General features: G+C 47.2%; 1 protein-coding gene across 3 annotated transcripts in view; it reads left to right on the forward strand.

The window, feature by feature from the left end:
* The window catches only part of L3MBTL2 (L3MBTL histone methyl-lysine binding protein 2), a 121,052-nt gene that overhangs the window by 21,754 nt on the left and 82,389 nt on the right, over positions 1-16,909 (forward strand). For 2 of the 3 annotated variants that reach the window (XM_030203046.1, XM_030203028.1), the window contains exons 4-10: positions 88-211; positions 482-561; positions 5,680-5,797; positions 6,926-7,060; positions 7,316-7,404; positions 8,928-9,159; positions 10,776-10,832. In XM_030203046.1, the coding sequence (XP_030058906.1) occupies positions 88-211; positions 482-561; positions 5,680-5,797; positions 6,926-7,060; positions 7,316-7,404; positions 8,928-9,159; positions 10,776-10,832 (835 nt within the window). The remainder of the gene's footprint in view (positions 1-87; positions 212-481; positions 562-5,679; positions 5,798-6,925; positions 7,061-7,315; positions 7,405-8,927; positions 9,160-10,775; positions 10,833-16,909) is intronic. The other variant, XM_030203037.1, reaches the window with a different exon arrangement.

The following is a 16,909-nucleotide window of genomic DNA, read 5'->3' on the forward strand; positions in this document are numbered from 1 at the left end:
TCTGCCTGAACTTGCCATGCTATTACAAGAGAGAGCTTTGAGTGTCAGTAGCCCTGAGCAACTAGCCTTCCTTTTTTTGTTTCACAGGGCAAACCCCCCACCAAGAAGGCCAAAGTATTACAAAAGGCCACCTGGTCTTCCAAAATCGGAGCATTTCTTCACTCACAGGGAACTGGACAGCTGGCTGATGGAACCCCAACTGGTCAAGATGGTGAGGGGGAGGGGTGGGCCTTGAAATTTGGTAGTCTATGTGCTCACTTGTCTTCCTCTTTTTTTTTTTTTTTTTGCTCTACTTGTTGATGGTCCATGGTTGGTGTGGTGTGAACATAACTGAGATCCCAGTAGAACATGTGCCAAGCCCCAGCTGATGTGGCTCCTATAGTCATGCAGCCTTCAGAAGGTTGCAGATCTCTTTATGCCCCTTCCTGGATGGTGTGGAAATTCAGATTTTAACCTAGTGCTACTCTGCTTCTCTTTGCAGCGTTTGTTCTGGGCTTTGACTGGGGAAGTTACCTGATGGAGTATGACTACCAAGCTGCCCCTGTCAGCTGCTTCAAACATGTGAGTTTGTGTTTTAACTATTAATAACTATTACTACATATTATATTGGAGGGTGGGGGTAGCATTAAATAGCTCAGTGGATTTGGTAGTGGGTAAACAGTTCATCATCTCTTGAATTAGATCTTGGGCTGGTATTTTCTAAAACGTTTTCAATGGTCTGTGCCCAGGACCCAGTGTGCAGATCTGTGTAGCCCAGGACCCAGTGTTCAGATCTGTGTGTTTCCATATTAAAGAATTAAAAAAATATTTATATATATATACCATATTTTTCTGACTATAAGACGCACCGGACCATAAGACGCACCTAGGTTTTAGAGGAGGGAAATAGGAAAATTTTTTTTTTCCTTTTTCCCTCCTCTAAAACCTAGGTGCTCCGGTGCGTCTTTTCCGAATCCCTCCCTCCGAGTTCGGGATCGCCCTCCCCCCGGCCCTGTCACCACTTCTCCCTACTCACGCGATCTTCCCTGGTGGTCTAGTGACGTCAGGGCAGGAAAGAGCCCCCTCTTTCCTGCCCAGCGCGCTGCTCTCCATCCTCCTATATGCATTGCTGCCTGACGGTCTCGTCGAGATTCAAAATGGCCGCCGAGAATTGAAGTCTCGGCAGCCATTTTGAATCTCGCCGAGACCGTCAGGCTCCATACAGGAGGATGGAGAGCAGCGCGCTGGGCAGGAAAGAGGTGGCTCTTTCCTGCCCCGACGTCACTAGACCACCAGGGAAGATCGCGTGAGTAGGGAGAAGTGGTGACAGGGGGGGGGGAGGAGGTAACCCTGACGGCGATCCGGAACTCGGAGGGCGGGCGGCCTGCCAGCCAGCCAAATCTACCTTCGGACTATAAGACGCACCCCCCATTTTCCTCCCAAATTTGGGGGGGAAAAAGTGCGTCTTATAGTCCGAAAAATACGGTATATATACACACATACACACACACACACACACACACACACACACACACACACTTAACACAGTTTGGTTGCATTGCTAGTAATCACTATCAATCTCAGCAGAAAGGCCAGAGATCATCCAGCTATGAAGATTTTTATTTTCTCACCCTTGGAGGTTCTCCCTTATCTCGGGGATGAGGCACAAAGAGGCCACTGCTGCTGTACCTGTTTTTATTTATTTAATAACATTTATTTTCTGCTCTATCTTGCAAAGTCTAGATGGATTACAAAATACGTACATAATCCATTACACACACATTAAAAGCCAACTACAACAAAAACCAAAGCAGTTAGTTAAAATAATATCATCAAACAGCAGACATCTGTTACAACAAAAAGCATCATATAATGCAGTCCAGTTTATGCTCCGACAGTTCATTTAACAGTCACTCCTATATCAAGACTGTCTCAGTTCCTTACTCTGTAAGCCTCCTGTAAATAGTAATGTTTTCAATGCAACCTTAAAATCTGTAAGATTTTGCGAGCATCTGACATTATTAGGTAGTTTGTACCACAATTGTGGTCTTTTTATATGAAAAATCAAATTTTGATATTTGTCTTGATAAACTAGACAAAACGAGGGAGCTTCCAGGTTTAAAGAGAGAGAAGAGTGCAAAGAACATGATGGCTGATAAAGAGGCAGTGAAGAGGCCAACACAGGAGATACTATTTGTGTTATATTCTGTACATTATTATATTTTATTCACTTAGATTCAAGATCAATGTGGCTTACAAACAATTTCGAGCTAATGTGGAGTATAATATCATAAATAAATAATGCAGCACTTTGAATATCAGTAACATGATCTTAAAACAAACCAGGAATTCAATAGGTACCCAATGTAAAGCAATGAACAGAGGAGTAATATGATCAAACTTGGATACCCCAAATAAAACTCTTGCAACTGTATTTTGTGCTGATTGGAGTGATTTTAAGAATCTCTTTGGTACTCCTAACAGTAGCTCATTGCAGTAATCAAAATGGGGTATCACAACACTTTGTATCACTTTTCGAAAGTTACTAGATGTTAATAATTCTTTCAGTTGCCTTATTACTTTCAATTTATAAAATGCGGTGGTAATTATTTTATGAACATACTGCTGTATAGAAAGTGCTGGATTGAACATACTGCTAAAAATCTAACCTTTTCACAAAGCAAATCGGGACATCATCAATCATGCATGATTCCAGAAAACCATCAAGTGGATGTCTACTCAGTAGCATTATCTGGGTTTTCTGCATGTTCAACTTAAGCCTATTAGCGATGGTTTTCTGGAATCATGCATGATTGATGATGTCCCGATTTCCTTTGAACAGCCTTGTTACTTTCAATTTATAAAATACAATCTTAAAAATATACTGGACATCATCTGCATATACTCTCTAATCAACACCCAGTGTTCTCAATAAGGCACATTCCAGCAGGTAAAATTACTAGGGTAAATTTTTAGCTGGTAAGGTGGCCATACTAACCCTCCTGTTTACTAAGCTGCGCTGCAATGCCAACACAATCCATTCAAAGTAAATGGGCTGTGTCGGCTCCGGGAGTTTTCACAGTGCTGGTGTTGGGGGAGGGGGGGACAAAAAGAAACAGCTTGACTGGTTCAAGGGTGCTTTCTCCCGTGAGGAGTAGCACTATTCTTCTATGCTATTGTGTGGCCTCCTTGGATGTGTTTTGGCGCCACTCCGCTGCATGTTTTGTCAGAGAGATTGCAGTCTCTGGGGCAGGGTCAGCGGCATTTGCAGTCGGCGAGCCCCCTGTGGTGATTCCCTCCTAGGGAGGACCGGTAAGCTACTGGCCTTTGGGGGTTGTCTCTTGTTGCTCACTATTGCTTCTTTTGTCCTCTTCTCACACCAGTTCCTGTTGTGACAGCTTTTTGGTTGGTGATTTTCTGATTTTCCCACCGCCTCTGAGCTGTTTCTTTGGTGGCAGCCCTTTTGTTGGAATTCTGGCTTTGGCCTTCGTCTTGCAGACATTTGTGGTCTTGTGGCTTTATGTTAACCCTTCTAATCCCTTCTGCAGATGTGGTCTCTAGACTTGGACAACTAGTCTCTATTGAATGTCTGGTAGTGTTTCCTACTTGAGAAATGCTCTGCACCATAGTCTGCCGCTTGCTTTTTTACATCAAGCTCTTTTTGGCCAGTGTTAGTGTTTGGATTTTTAGGCAAACCTTTCTATTTAGGATACAGTGAATGAGGATTAAAGCATGCAGCCCTTAACTATTCCCCTATGCAATATAACCTCTGGTTCTAGGGACTACCTTAGACCTCATCTTACAGATTGCAAGAGTTAGTTCACTCTGCAGACTTTAGATACCAGGGTGTTATGTGGTGGGACTCTGCCAATGGCAATGAAGAGTCAGCCTGATTACTTGATATTTCATAAAAGACTGAAAACTTTCCTCTTTGAGAGGTTTCTACCCATTGATGGAGTGTGTTAGATTGTAACTGGCCATCAATGGTTTATTTAGTTCTTATCTGTATCTTATTTGTGCTACTCTGCTCTTACTTGATATTTTGTTTATGATATTGTAAACTTTGCCTATTTTATTTATTGTAAGCCATATCGAACTCGAGTATGTTTGGGGTAAGGTGGGGTATAAATGTCAAAGTAAATAAATAAATAACCTCGATAAGTTAGGAGTTTATTTTCCAGCTAGTTAGGAGTTCTTTGAGGATACAAAAAATGGATGTGTATTTTTGTATAGAGTTACTATTGCTGGGAATTCTTTTCTGACAATCAGTTGTGTTACTTACAGTGGTCAGTGCAGAAAAGATGCACAAACTGAGTGGAGGATATAAGACAAGGTGGGGAGGATGAGAGTACGAGGAACTGAGGTGTTTAAAACACTGGAAAAATATACTACGTTTTCTGCATCTTGGGTGTTTTATCGATCACTGCCTTATCTGTGTGTTGGAATGCACTGCTTGGAGTTTGGCACTGCCATTTTGAATAATGGTGGTGGAAGAAGGAGCATCACTCCTGACCTTAGAGGTTGGTGGGGAGTTGAAGTCCAGTTGGGGGTGGGGGGAAGGAGAATGAGAGATGCTGGACCTGGTGGGAGGGAGAAGGAGAGATGCAGGATTTGGTTTGGGGGCTGGGGAGAAATAGAGAGACTGGTGGCATAAGCCTAGGTAACCGGGGGGGGGGGGGGCATTCAAGAGAAACACAGATTGGTGGCAATGGTTGTCATTGGCACACACTGGTCAGTTTTGTGTCTCTGCACGGGCAGATATTTGTTGGCTTTTCTTCAGCCCTTTTGGATCCTAAATAGCCCCAACGTAAAAATTAGCAAAGACCTAAGGGGGAAGGATGTCCTTTTAGTGGTCAGATTTTTATGTTTTCAAATTTCTGGTGAACCAAGTGGTTAAAGCAGCAATGAGTGTGTGCAGGGGTGCTGTCCAGCTACTGTAGAGTCTGCCCAGTGAACATATATAGAGATGCACAGTAAAGAGAGTGTTTAATGAAACTTGTACTTTCATCTCCTTTGCTACTGTTCATTTTTGAGGTTTAGCATCCATTTTTATTTTACGTGCAGGGCACAATAACACAGAAGCGAGAGAGGAGCCCATTGAGTCTATAAAGGAAAGTCATATGGATTGCTGTTTTAAAGTGAAGTGATGTGTGCACCCTAGAAAACATTGTGGTTTTCAAACTTCAGCAGCTTCTAACAGTGCTGGTTTCCAGTTGATGAATTTGTGCGCCATGGTCTGTTCTCTGATTCGGGTGAGGACAGAAGGATCTGGAGCTACCTGTAGGGATCGTACTGAGGCACAGACAATGCAAAACAGGCCAATCATTCATAAAGTGGGAAATCTGTAAAAATGAAAGAGATAAGGAATAAAATACTTTTAAGTGCAAAAAGAGAGGTTTTCTATAAATAAGACCAAGAGAAGCGGCATTGGAGCCCAGAGTGCCTCCTTGATATTTTGAGAGGTCTGATTAGAAATGCAGCTTTAAAACAAGTTGACTTCTATGCAGTCCATCCATTGAAGAGATCTCATGAGAAGGGGGCCACTCGGGTTAGAGAATGGTCAAGTTCTCCTCCCTGTCCTTCTGTTGTGTTCTGTACAGCTAGCTTTTCCATGTCCATTGACTCTGTCTTAAATGCTTCTTCCTAGCAGGCCTGTGGTGGGTGTATAGGGTAAGCTCTCTCTCCTTTCCATTTTGACAGGTGCCCCTTGTTGATCAGTGGGATGACGTGCAGCTGGAAATGAAAGTGGAGAGTTTGAACAGCGATGCTGTACTACCCAGCTGTGTCTACTGGATAGCGTCTGTTGTCCGGATAGCAGGTTAGTACAGGGTCTGAGCAGACTTTGCACTGGCCCACTAGAGTTTTTTGTCTTCTCTCATTCACAGTTGCAATTGCAAGAGTGACATCTTATGTGGCTTTGAGGCATGGCTGTCCTGAGGCCTGTTTGAGAGGTACAGCTGCATAGGGCTCAAGGGAAATGGGGGTGCAAAAATCACTCCCTGCTCATTGTCTTGCTTGCAGTAGCAGTGGGACAGTTGGCGGGATGAGGTTGCTTGGGGTGGGGGGTAATTGTACAGGGTGTGACTAGCTCAAGATGCTCCTGTTTGAGGCAGATCACTAATGGCCTGATGCAGAAAGCTTACTATGTTGGGAGCGTTTGTTTTAGACTGGTTGTAGCCAGTCTAAAGCAAACATTATTAAACAAGTAGTACACAAAGGGGTTTTCCGTGGCTCTAATGTGTGCCATTAGTAGCCACCAAGATCCCCATGCAAATGTATTACAGTGAGCTCAGTAGTATTCTAATGAGCATTCCAGGCGATGCACGGCTCCAGAGCGCCTAGCTTTAATGAACAAATTGTGCTTGTGCTCCCTGCCTCTTCTAACTCCCCCCCCCCCCCCCCCCCCCCCCGTGTTTTTTTTTTTTAAAGATTCCCTGGTGGTCCAGTGGACCTTGCTGACCTCCCCCAGCCCCCTAGCAAAATCACCCTGGTGGTCCAGTGGACCCAGCCCCCTTGCACCCCAGCAAAGATCTACTTTGGTGGTCTATTGATCTCCTGCCCTGCCCATGCCTTAAAAAGTTGGAGGCAGGAGGGCAGGAGCAACACCTCCTGCCTCGGGCCCTGCCACTTCCAAAATGGTGGTGCCCAGTGTCTGCCTGGTGCATTCTGCGATGCACTAGGCAGGGCTAAGTACCATATAAGTAGAAAAACATATATAGTGACACTGTAGAAGCTAAGCTGTTGCTTTTGGACAGAGGGATGCAGTGTGAGAGTTGAATAGTTTTTAATGCAAAAAATAACAACAATTGGTATACTTGTCAAATGCATGATCCTCTTTTTTTTTTTTTTCTCACCCTCCCCCCCCTTGTGTACCTCTCTTTTCCTTCCTTTCTGCTTTTGCTTTCTTCACTCCTTTCTCTCATTCTGTGTTCACTCATGCTAACAGGGTACAAGGTCTTACTGAGATATGAGGGTTTTGAGGATGATCACAGTCATGATTTCTGGTGCAACTTGGGCATGGTGGACATTCATCCCATTGGCTGGTGTGCCATCAACAGCAAGATACTGGTTCCACCCCAGAGTAAGGATGTGCTTCACAGGGGAGGCGGGGGGGGGGGGGGGGAGCTCACTGTGGTAAGCAGAGAGTAGAAGAACATGTCTTTGGCTATCTTTTAGAATTTAGTTTTGGGGAAAGGAGGTTGTAATTCATCAGGCTTCACTTATGGCACAGTGGCAGAAGAGATGAAGGGAAGAAGAGACTGTAGAGGGAAGAGGATGGTCAGATGACTCTGGAGTGTTACATAAACTACCATGTTATCTTTTAAACTCTTTCCAGGTATTCATGCCAAATACACAGATTGGAGAAGTTACTTGATGAAGAGACTGGTTGGTGCCCATACCATTCCTGCGGACTTACACATAAAGGTAGAAGGAAGGACTAGTAAGGGGAGAGATGCAGAGGTACAGACAGTCATAAAGGCAGTGCAGGTTTGAAGATTCTCTCTCTCTCCCCCTTGATTTATCTTGTGCTCACAGTCCTACATAAGTAGATCTGTTTCCCATAGCTCCTTCCCACGAATGAACAAAGGTGCTCCCAAGTCTGTTATCTGACTAATAACTTAAGGACTTTTCATCCTGGAACTTGTCCACGCCTCTCTTTAATCTCGCTCTGTGCCCCCCTTTCATCCACGACTTCCATTGCATGCAAATGGAACTCATACATATTCATTGTGGAAGTCCTGAAAACCAGGATGGGTTGTAGACCTTGAGGACTGGATTTGAGGACTCCCTGTTATAGGGTGGAAGCAGTTAGTATAGGTAGGCTTAAATTTCTGAAGGAAAATTCCATAAACAGATACTAAGGTAGACCTAGCTACTGCTTATCCCTGGGGGTATGTATTATGGAAATGTTCTACTTTCTGAGATCCTGCAAGGTATTTGTGACCCAGATTGGTCACTGTTGGAAACATAAGTCAGTTCTTATAGTCTTAACTGTGCTGGCAAGGTTGAGAAGACTGAGCTGCTTTGAGGTTCCTATAAAGTTAGCATTAGCGTGCTCCTCTTTTTTTTAAACTCTAGTCATGGCATTCCTGTCTAAGAGGTGGACAATGGACTTGGATGTTGAATTACTGTCTAGTCAGACTCTGACTGAGCATTCTACACTGCCACCACCTGGATAGCTCCCATGTATGCTTCTGCAGTCTACAGTACATCTTGCTCCCATCAGGGTAGTGTCACAATGTTAGTGTGTGGCTCTTTGGTTAAGGCTACCATATAAGTGGTTTTGCATACTGATCCATTAAAATGTTTCTTGTACAGTCTACTTATTCATTTATATTTTATGTAATAATGTAACAACTGCACTGATACCATGGGCTAGATGGAGATCTATAGGAAGAAAGAAAAACAAGAAACTGCATTAATAAATCCGACATCCTTGTTTTGCTCTGTGGCGGCTTCAGAGGTACAGAATGATGCAACAAGTATACATATTCTCAGGCTTCATCTAATAATCCTCACACAGTTCCTTCTTTAGAAAATAGGAGAACCACAGTTAACATTCAGTCATAATGTGACTCTTCAAATTTTAAGAAGGAACTGTGTGAGGATTTTGACTTTATTAGTTGAAGCCTGAAAACACATGTACCTTGTGTCTGTACCTCTGAAGCAGCTGCAGGGCGAAACATGGTGCCATGTGAGGTAGAGTTTGCTGTTCAAATGATGTTAGATTTATTGGTGCAGCTTGCTGTTTTGTTTCTTGGATGTTTTGTGAGCTGGCTATACCTCTGTTTTTGTCTACCTAGACATGCAAGGATTGCACAAATCTGTATACTGGGAGAAGGAGTGGCATTAACATACAAAAAGAGGGAAATATTTGCCATCAATCCCTCCCAACTAAGAGTATAAATCTTTCTCTCCCTCTTACTGTTCTTTATTCTGCGTCACAGATGGCAGAGAGTATGAAGTACTTCTTCCGGCAGGGGATGCGGGTGGAAGTGGTAGACAAAACATTCGTGTCGCGCATGCGGATGGCAGTGGTGGACACAGTGATTGGTGGTCGGCTGAGGCTGCTGTATGAGGACGGCAACAGTGATGATGATTTCTGGTGCCACATATGGAGTCCCCTGATTCACCCTGTGGGCTGGTCTAGGAGGGTGGGCCATAGTATCAAGAAACCAGGTATGTGGAAGTACATGCTGAATAGAGCAACTGCTCTATATTTTTGTCCAGCAGTGCTCTGATTAAGCAATGTAAAGACTAAGGAGTGTGAAGCACCAAAATTGTTTCATATTGTTTGGAGAACCTTTTTTTCCCAATTTTTTTCATTATGAGGGTAATATTTTGGTAGTGTGCCCTCTTTCAGAAAGGAAGCACCCTCTTTTGGAAGAGTACACACTATTAATAACACATGAAGAAAAAACATGTTGGTTTTTTTTCCCATGTTATTTTTGGGCAGAAAAGGACACAAAATAACATGAGAATTGTTATTGACATTTCCCATGTCATTTGAAATGAATTCACGTCCCTAGTGAGGAGCCAACAGAAGGTGTGCATAGGTCTGACAATATCTTTAACACATCACTGAAATTACATTGCAGGGCATGTCCCCAAGTGCATTACTGTGATTGTAAAAGGAAAGGTGGAAAACTAGACTGAACCAAGATCATATTCAATGTTTTGCACTGAAGCAAAAATAAGAGTCAGTGTCAACTGTGATGCCATACAATGTTGCTAATACTGTCTTCCTATTTGTGCCCAGATATGTGAGTTTTTTTATCCTCTACTAGAGAATGGAGGCAGAGAACTAGCTTGCATACCTCTCCTTACATAGGATCCTGTGCAGCCTCATGACTTTTGTCAAGCAGATGGTAGGACAAGACCTGAGAAGTAAAGGAAAGTTTTGGGATACCGAGGCATTGATTTTTAGCCTTCCTGGCCCCTTTTGAGGAGAGGTTTATGTATTGGTCTTATAGCTTGAAGGCAGCAGACAGTGGGTCTCGTTCCTTTCTTCACATTCCCTTCCAGAGAAGCATCAGCAGCAGACTGGAAGGGAGTCTTGGCATACCTCCAGGGACAGAGGTTCTGTTTCCTAGGCACCATTAGTGTAGGAAGCATGCAGAGGAGGCCTTGTCTGCAACTCCTGGTGGCACTCCATAACATGAATATCTTCACAGACCAAGCAGCAGGATCAGTTCTGTTGGTCTTGCTCTGGCTGTTAAGAAGAAGCTGATGTGAGTATGGGGGAGGCCTCTCCCGTGCTGGAGATGATTGCAGAGGCAGATTTTGAGGTAGGGCCCCCCCTTGGGGGAGGGGCTAGAATCTTGGTGTGCGTGGTGACAAGGGGGCTCTGTTGATATCTGGAGATGAAGGGTGGTCCAGAATTTGGAAGCTCTAGATAAGACATAAATCTCAAGTAGATTAACATTCTTTCTTAGAGGACCTTATTCTTGAATAGTTGGAAACCCACAAGGGCTTTTATTCTTCCCAGAGTGATAAGGAAATAGTTGGAGCAGAATGGGAGACTTCAGACTCTCGGCTGAAAATCGATAGAGCTATGATCAGACTACGTCTTGTGCTGGCAGAGGAAAATGAATAGCTTAGCTAAAGATGGATACCGTGGTCTCAGTGGTCATGTATAAGACCACCATCCTTGTGGAAAGTGGGATGAGGCTTATAGATGCACAGGGTAGAAAGATTGAGATGTCTCTTAAAAAGTCTTGAGGTTTCTATGCTTGCATTAGAGGCTGTAGTGGAGTGGTCTGAGAATGAGGGCATGCTTATACTTCTCTCAACAGATTTTGAAGGGGTCACTGGAGAAAGTCAACCAAGAAAAGGAAGTGGCATGACTGGAGGTAGGAATACCTTTTCTTGTAGATGCTTTATACGGTCTCATCAGAACTTCAGCGATATACATAGTGACAGTAGTTTTATGGGGGCTGAGAAACTGGTTGGCAGACTAGGTGTCTACAGTACATTTTGAGCAAGCTTCTGTACCGAGGGAAACTCCTTTTAGGGCATGATTTGGAGACACAGGTTAAGATTCTGGTGAGATGAATCCATAGAGCTTGCCAGAAGATATGCCCTGAGTATCCCTTTTGACAGAACCAGTGTAGGAGCAAATTTGGGGAATCCAGGAGGAATTGTCCAGTAAGAACTTGTACTTCCCAGTGGATCAATTTCCCTTAGAAGAATTCCGCATTTTTAGGTATAACTTGTCTGGAATGTTTTTACGTTTGGGGAGCGTGCCAGGTGCCCTTGACCTGGATTGGCCACTGTCGGTGACAGGATGCTGGGCTAGATGGACCTTTGGTCTTTCCCAGTATGGCACTACTTATGTACTTATGAGAAAAGAAAATCAGCTCATTTGGAATGGACCCTAAAACCTTCATTGCACGGATGAGATATTCCTTGTAACCCCGTGCTTCTGTCTGTGTTCCAGTTGTTCAGATGATGGATCGCTAGGTACCTTTTATGGGGAGTGGAGCTGGATCATATTGGGCCAAGATGTGTTGTGTTATGGGGCAGCTGTACATTAGAATTTGCCCATTCTATCTTAGATATCCTTGTTTCCTCTAGCACTCAACAACTAAAGAAAGCAGTGATAGGAGGCACATTTTGAACATCTCCTCCAGATAGGGGCAAAGGAAGGTATTCCATTTTCTGTCTGATTTAGGATCTAAAGATGATCAACATGATGCTACATATTTTAAATATCAATATGGAAACATTGTATCTGTTATAATAGTGGGGCAAGAGAAAGATGGGGCACCTGAATCTGATAAATGCATGCCTTTTTATCCTCATCTGCAACAACCTCCAGAAGTTTCTAGTATTTACAGTGTTACAAAAGCACTTCTAGTATGGTAGTGACATACATGAAGTGATTAGAGGCTCCAGAAGCTTTCAAATGGTGCTGGAATTTAGCCTTGTGATCAAGTAGGCAGAGGAGCATTTGTCATTCCCTATCAGCAGCTCTTACCACAGGCATAGGGGAATATCCAAATAGACTATTTGAGCAAATATTCTTGCAATCAGGAGAATGGGAATTATCAGTCGTCCAGTCTCATAGGGCAACCCGTTGGTGGACCTTATAGCCTGGAGAAAAATAACACCAAAGCCTCCAAGTTCTTCAAGAGGTGAAAAAAAGGAACCTATAGGCATTTATGTCCTGTTTTAGTGGTAGCTTCCTCACAGTCTTCTGTGTTCCCTCCATGACCTTTGGTAGGAAGGGTGTTTTAGGGGATTGCAGAGGATTAGCCATGAAGCTTCCACAATCCAAAGGTCTTTGCTTCAGGGCCTAATTGTTTTAGAGGACTCTCTGGAGGTGTTCCTCAGCAACCCTCCAGACCGGTCAAGACGCTTGGGTTATGCATGCCTACCAGCAGAGGGAGACTGAGAACACTAACTTCAAACTGAGTACATATAACCTGTGCTAGCCCTCTATCTCCAGTATTTTCTCAGTCTCAGCAGAGGGTAGACATGCAGCCTGTGCAGCTTGTCCGGTCTGGTAGGATCTTGTGAGACTAGTTAATTTTTCCTGATTTTCTGGGGATAAGTTGGTGATACAGTTCTTCCCTGTGCCTGGAACGCTGTAGTGTGCAAGGGGTTGGTAGGTCTGGTGGGGCCTGCCATTGTCCCCTCTGGGGTGTCATACCCGGGTGGCCGGGTCCCTCCCCCCGACTGGCTCTCCCGTTTTGGCCAGAGTTGTGCCTCGGCTGCAGTGTTAATCCTGCAGCCTTGAGTGCCATTCAGATGCTAGCAGCAGGGCTCAAATAAAGTTAAAAAAAAAAAAAAAAAACTCCTCGTGTGGAGGACTGCAGGAGCTGCACTCCGGGGTCTCCGGAGTTGTTCAGCCGGTCTGGGAGAGCTGAGTCAGTAATCAGCGCCGGTGAGTGTTGGTTTTCTTTCTTTTAACTTCGCCGGTTGCAATCAGCTGTTTTTTGTTTAGACGCGAGTATGTCGGGGAAGTTCCTTCGTTGCCGGCTGTGCGCGCGTCGGGGTGTTGATGCGGCTGGCGGTTCCTGCCGGTTTTGTGGAGAGCCCAAGGCCCCATCCCTCGCACCACCGGTGTTAGCTGCGGAGGCTCCTTCGGCGGGATCGCAGGAGAGTTGTGCGGCTCAGGTTGGCGCTTCAGCGGCGGTCCCGATTTTGGCGGGAACCGCCGCCATCTTGGATTCGGGTCTTTTGGGCGCTGAGACGGTCGTGGGGCCGCAGGCCCTCCCGATTTCGAGTCCCGCTGGGGGGGAGGCCTCAGGCAGCATGGGGTTCCCTCCTGAGTTTGTTTGGAGTTTGTTTCAGGCTTGGAAAGCGGGCCCATCGGGTGCGGAGTCCCTTAGTCCTAAGTTGGGGGGGGCTACCGCTAAAAGACCACGTGTGGAGTGCTCTGAAGATGTAGAGGTCTTTTCTCCTCCGGATTCTGAGGGCGATTTTAGCCCCCTGGAAGAGGAGGAGGGGTCGGTGGCAGGGCAGGATGGGGACCTGTCCTTGCCTGGGGAAGACCCCTCGGTGGTTAGGATTTTTCACAGGGATGAATTAGCGGACCTCATTGAGCAGGTGTCTGCCACTTTAAGGTTTGATCCGGCGGCAGCTCCCATTGGGGATGGGAAGCAGGTGGCTCGAGCTATGACTAAGCTCTATCCTCTTCCTCAGGAGGACAGAGACTCCCTCAGGCCCCCGACTGTGGATGCCGTGGTTACGGCAGTGACTAAGGCTACTGCTATTCCAGTGGATGGGGGGGCCGCGTTGCGGGACCCTCAGGATAGGAAATTGGAGACCTTCCTAAAGCGCAGTTTTGACCTGTCGGCCTTGGCGCTGCAAGCGTCTGTTTGTGGAGGTCTAGTGGCTCGGGCTTGTTTTCGCTGGGCTGAGAGGCTCCTGGATAGTCCGCAGACTGATAGGGCTTCTCTTGTTCAAGATCTGGCCAAGTTGGAGATGGGGTCGTCGTTCTTAGCGGATGCGCTGTACGATTTGTTGAGGGCCTCGGCTAAGAACATGACCTTTGCGGTGGCGGCTCGGCGGGCCCTGTGGTTACGGGGCTGGGTGGCCGATGCCGCCTCCAAGACTAAAACTTTGTTCCCTCCCTTTTAGAGGCTCTTTGCTTTTCGGGGAGGAATTGGATAAGTTGGTGAAGGGTCTTGGTGATGCTAAGGCCCCTCGGCTTCCTGAGCTTCGCCCCAAGGTGTCTAAGAGGGCAGCAGGGCGGGGGCGCTTTCAGGAGGCTCGGCGGTATCGGCACGGTAGGTCCTCTGGGGGGACTAGGGGTCGGTTTTTCCAGAGAACCCAGTCCTTTCGAGGTGGCCGTCGCGGGGGGCGAGGCTCCTCTTCGGGAGCGTCCGGTACGTCCCGTGTGTCTCAATGATGGTTTGGGGACCCAGCCTTTGGTTCGCGTGGGGGCTCGCTTACGCTTGTTTTACCAGAGGTGGGTCCAGATCACGTCAGACCAGTGGGTACTGCAGATAGTGCGAGACGGGTACGCCCTAGAATTCGACAGTCCCCTCTCCGACTTCTTTCTCGTGTCTCCCTGTCATTCAAGATGCAAGGCAAGAGCAGTACGGGCCACTCTGTCGCGTCTAATCGGGTTAGGGGCGGTGGTGCCTGTTCCCAGGTTAGAAAGAGGTACTGGCTGTTACTCCATTTACTTCGTGGTGCCCAAGAAGGAAGAGGGGGCCTTCCGGCCCATTTTAGACCTCAAGAAGGTCAATGCGGCCCTAAAGGTTCCCTCCTTTCGGATGGAGACGTTACACTCAGTTATTGTAGCGGTGCAAGAAGGAGAGTTTCTGACGTCTCTAGATCTGACAGAGGCTTACTTACACATTCCCATTCTAGAGGCGCACCAGCGTTTTCTTCGCTTTGTGGTCTTAGGGAGGCATTTTCAGTTTTGTGCGCTGCCTTTCGGCCTGGCGACTGCGCCTCGCACCTTCTCCAAGGTGATGGTGGTGGTGGCGGCGGCGCTGCGCTTGCAGGGCATTTTGGTTCATCCGTATCTGGACGACTGGTTGATTCGGGCCAAATCAAGGTCAGAGAGCGAGGAGGCTACCGGCCGTGTGGTGACCTTCTTACAGTCGCTCGGTTGGGTGGTCAATCTGGCAAAGTGTCACCTGGTGCCTTCCCAGTCTCTGGAGTATCTGGGAGTTCGCTTCGACACGAAGAAGGGCCGGGTGTTCTTGACAGCTTCTCGCATCTCCAAGCTACAGGGGCAGATCCGGCGGCTCCGAGCGCAGAGAGCGCCTTCGGCTCGGGCGTATCTGCAGGTGTTGGGTCTGATGGCAGCAACAATAGAGGTGGTCCCTTGGGCCAGGGCCCATATGAGAGAATTACAGAGAGCTTTGTTGACTCGTTGGTCTCCTCAGGACCTGGAGGAGAGTTTCCCTCTGCCGAGGGTTGCCCTTCGCAGCCTTCGCTGGTGGCTCCACGCTCCGAATCTAGCGAAGGGCATGCCGCTGGACACTCCCAGTTGGACGGTGCTGACCACGGATGCGAGTCTCTCGGGCTGGGGAGCGCATTGCCTGGGTCAGGTAGCTCAAGGACGTTGGACGTTGGAGGAAGCATCTTGGTCCATCAATCGCCTGGAGACTCGAGCAATTCGTTTGGCTCTTCAGTCCTTTCACAGCCTGTTAGTAGGCAAGGCAGTCAGGGTGCTTTCCGACAATGCCACGGCCGTCGCATATGTAAATCGGCAGGTGGGAACGAAGAGCCAAGCGTTAGCTGTGGAGGCGGCGGAGTTAATGTTCTGGGCAGAAGCTCATCTTCAGGGTCTCTCGGCGGGCCACGTGGCAGGGGTGGACAACGTGAGCGCGGATTTTCTAAGCAGACACACGTTAGACCCCGGGGAGTGGTCCCTCCATCCCTCAGTGTTCAATCGACTGGTGTTGGAATGGGGTCGGCCGGGGCTGGATCTCATGGCATCGGCCGACAACGCTCAGGTCCCTCGCTTCTTCAGTCGTCGAAGAGATCCTCGGGCCGAGGGCATCGACGCGTTAGTGCTCCCGTGGCCGACTCAACAGTTCCTCTATGTATTTCCGCCATGGCCGCTGGTGGGCCGCGTGGTGCAGCGGATCGGGCGCCATGCAGGTCTAGTGGTTCTGATTGCGCCCAATTGGCCTCGACGTCCGTGGTACGGAGACCTAGTTCGGTTATTAGTGCAGGCTCCGATGCCGTTGGGGCCCAGGGTGAGATTGGTTCAGGGGCCGATCGAGATGGCCGATCCGGCTCCATTCTCGCTTACGGCCTGGCTCTTGAGAGGCGCAGATTAAGGAAGAAAGGTTTTTCAGCCAGGGTAATTGATACCATGTTGCGTTCTCGTAAGAGGTCTACTTCTTTGGCTTATGTGCGGGTGTGGCGCATTTTTGAGAACTGGTGTCAAGAGCGGGATTATGTTCCTCTACGCGTGTCGATCGCGGAAGTTTTGGAGTTCCTGCAGGATGGTCTTGACAGGGGGCTCTCGCTCTCTTCCCTGAAAGTGCAGGTTTCAGCATTGTCTTGTTTCCGTGGAAAGATTCAGGGAATTTCCTTGGCGGCTTCGCCGGAAAGCTGTCAAGTTGCTTCGTCCGCCTCGGCGGCCGACGGTGCCGCCTTGGGATTTGAATTTGGTCTTGGAGGCTCTGGTAGGCCCTCCGTTTGAACCGTTGGCTTCCATCTCGTGTAAAGATCTTACTTTAAAGACAGTGTTTCTGGTGGCCATTACTTCGGCGCGTAGAATTTCGGAGCTACAGGCTTTGTCTTGTAGAGAGCCTTTTCTCTCCTTGGCTAAGGAGAAAGTGACTTTGCGGACAGTTCCTTCATTTGTCCCTAAGGTGGTATCCTCCTTTCATGTAAATCAGGTGATCTCGTTACCAGTGTTGGGGGATAGGTCTGGTGATCTCTCTCAACGTCGTTTGGCTAAGTTGGATGTTCGACGCATCTTGTGGTCGTATTTGAGCAGAACGCAGGA

The sequence above is a fragment of the Microcaecilia unicolor genome, chromosome 1, assembly GCF_901765095.1.
Source record: "Microcaecilia unicolor chromosome 1, aMicUni1.1, whole genome shotgun sequence".
Classification (NCBI taxonomy): Eukaryota; Metazoa; Chordata; class Amphibia; order Gymnophiona; family Siphonopidae; genus Microcaecilia; species Microcaecilia unicolor.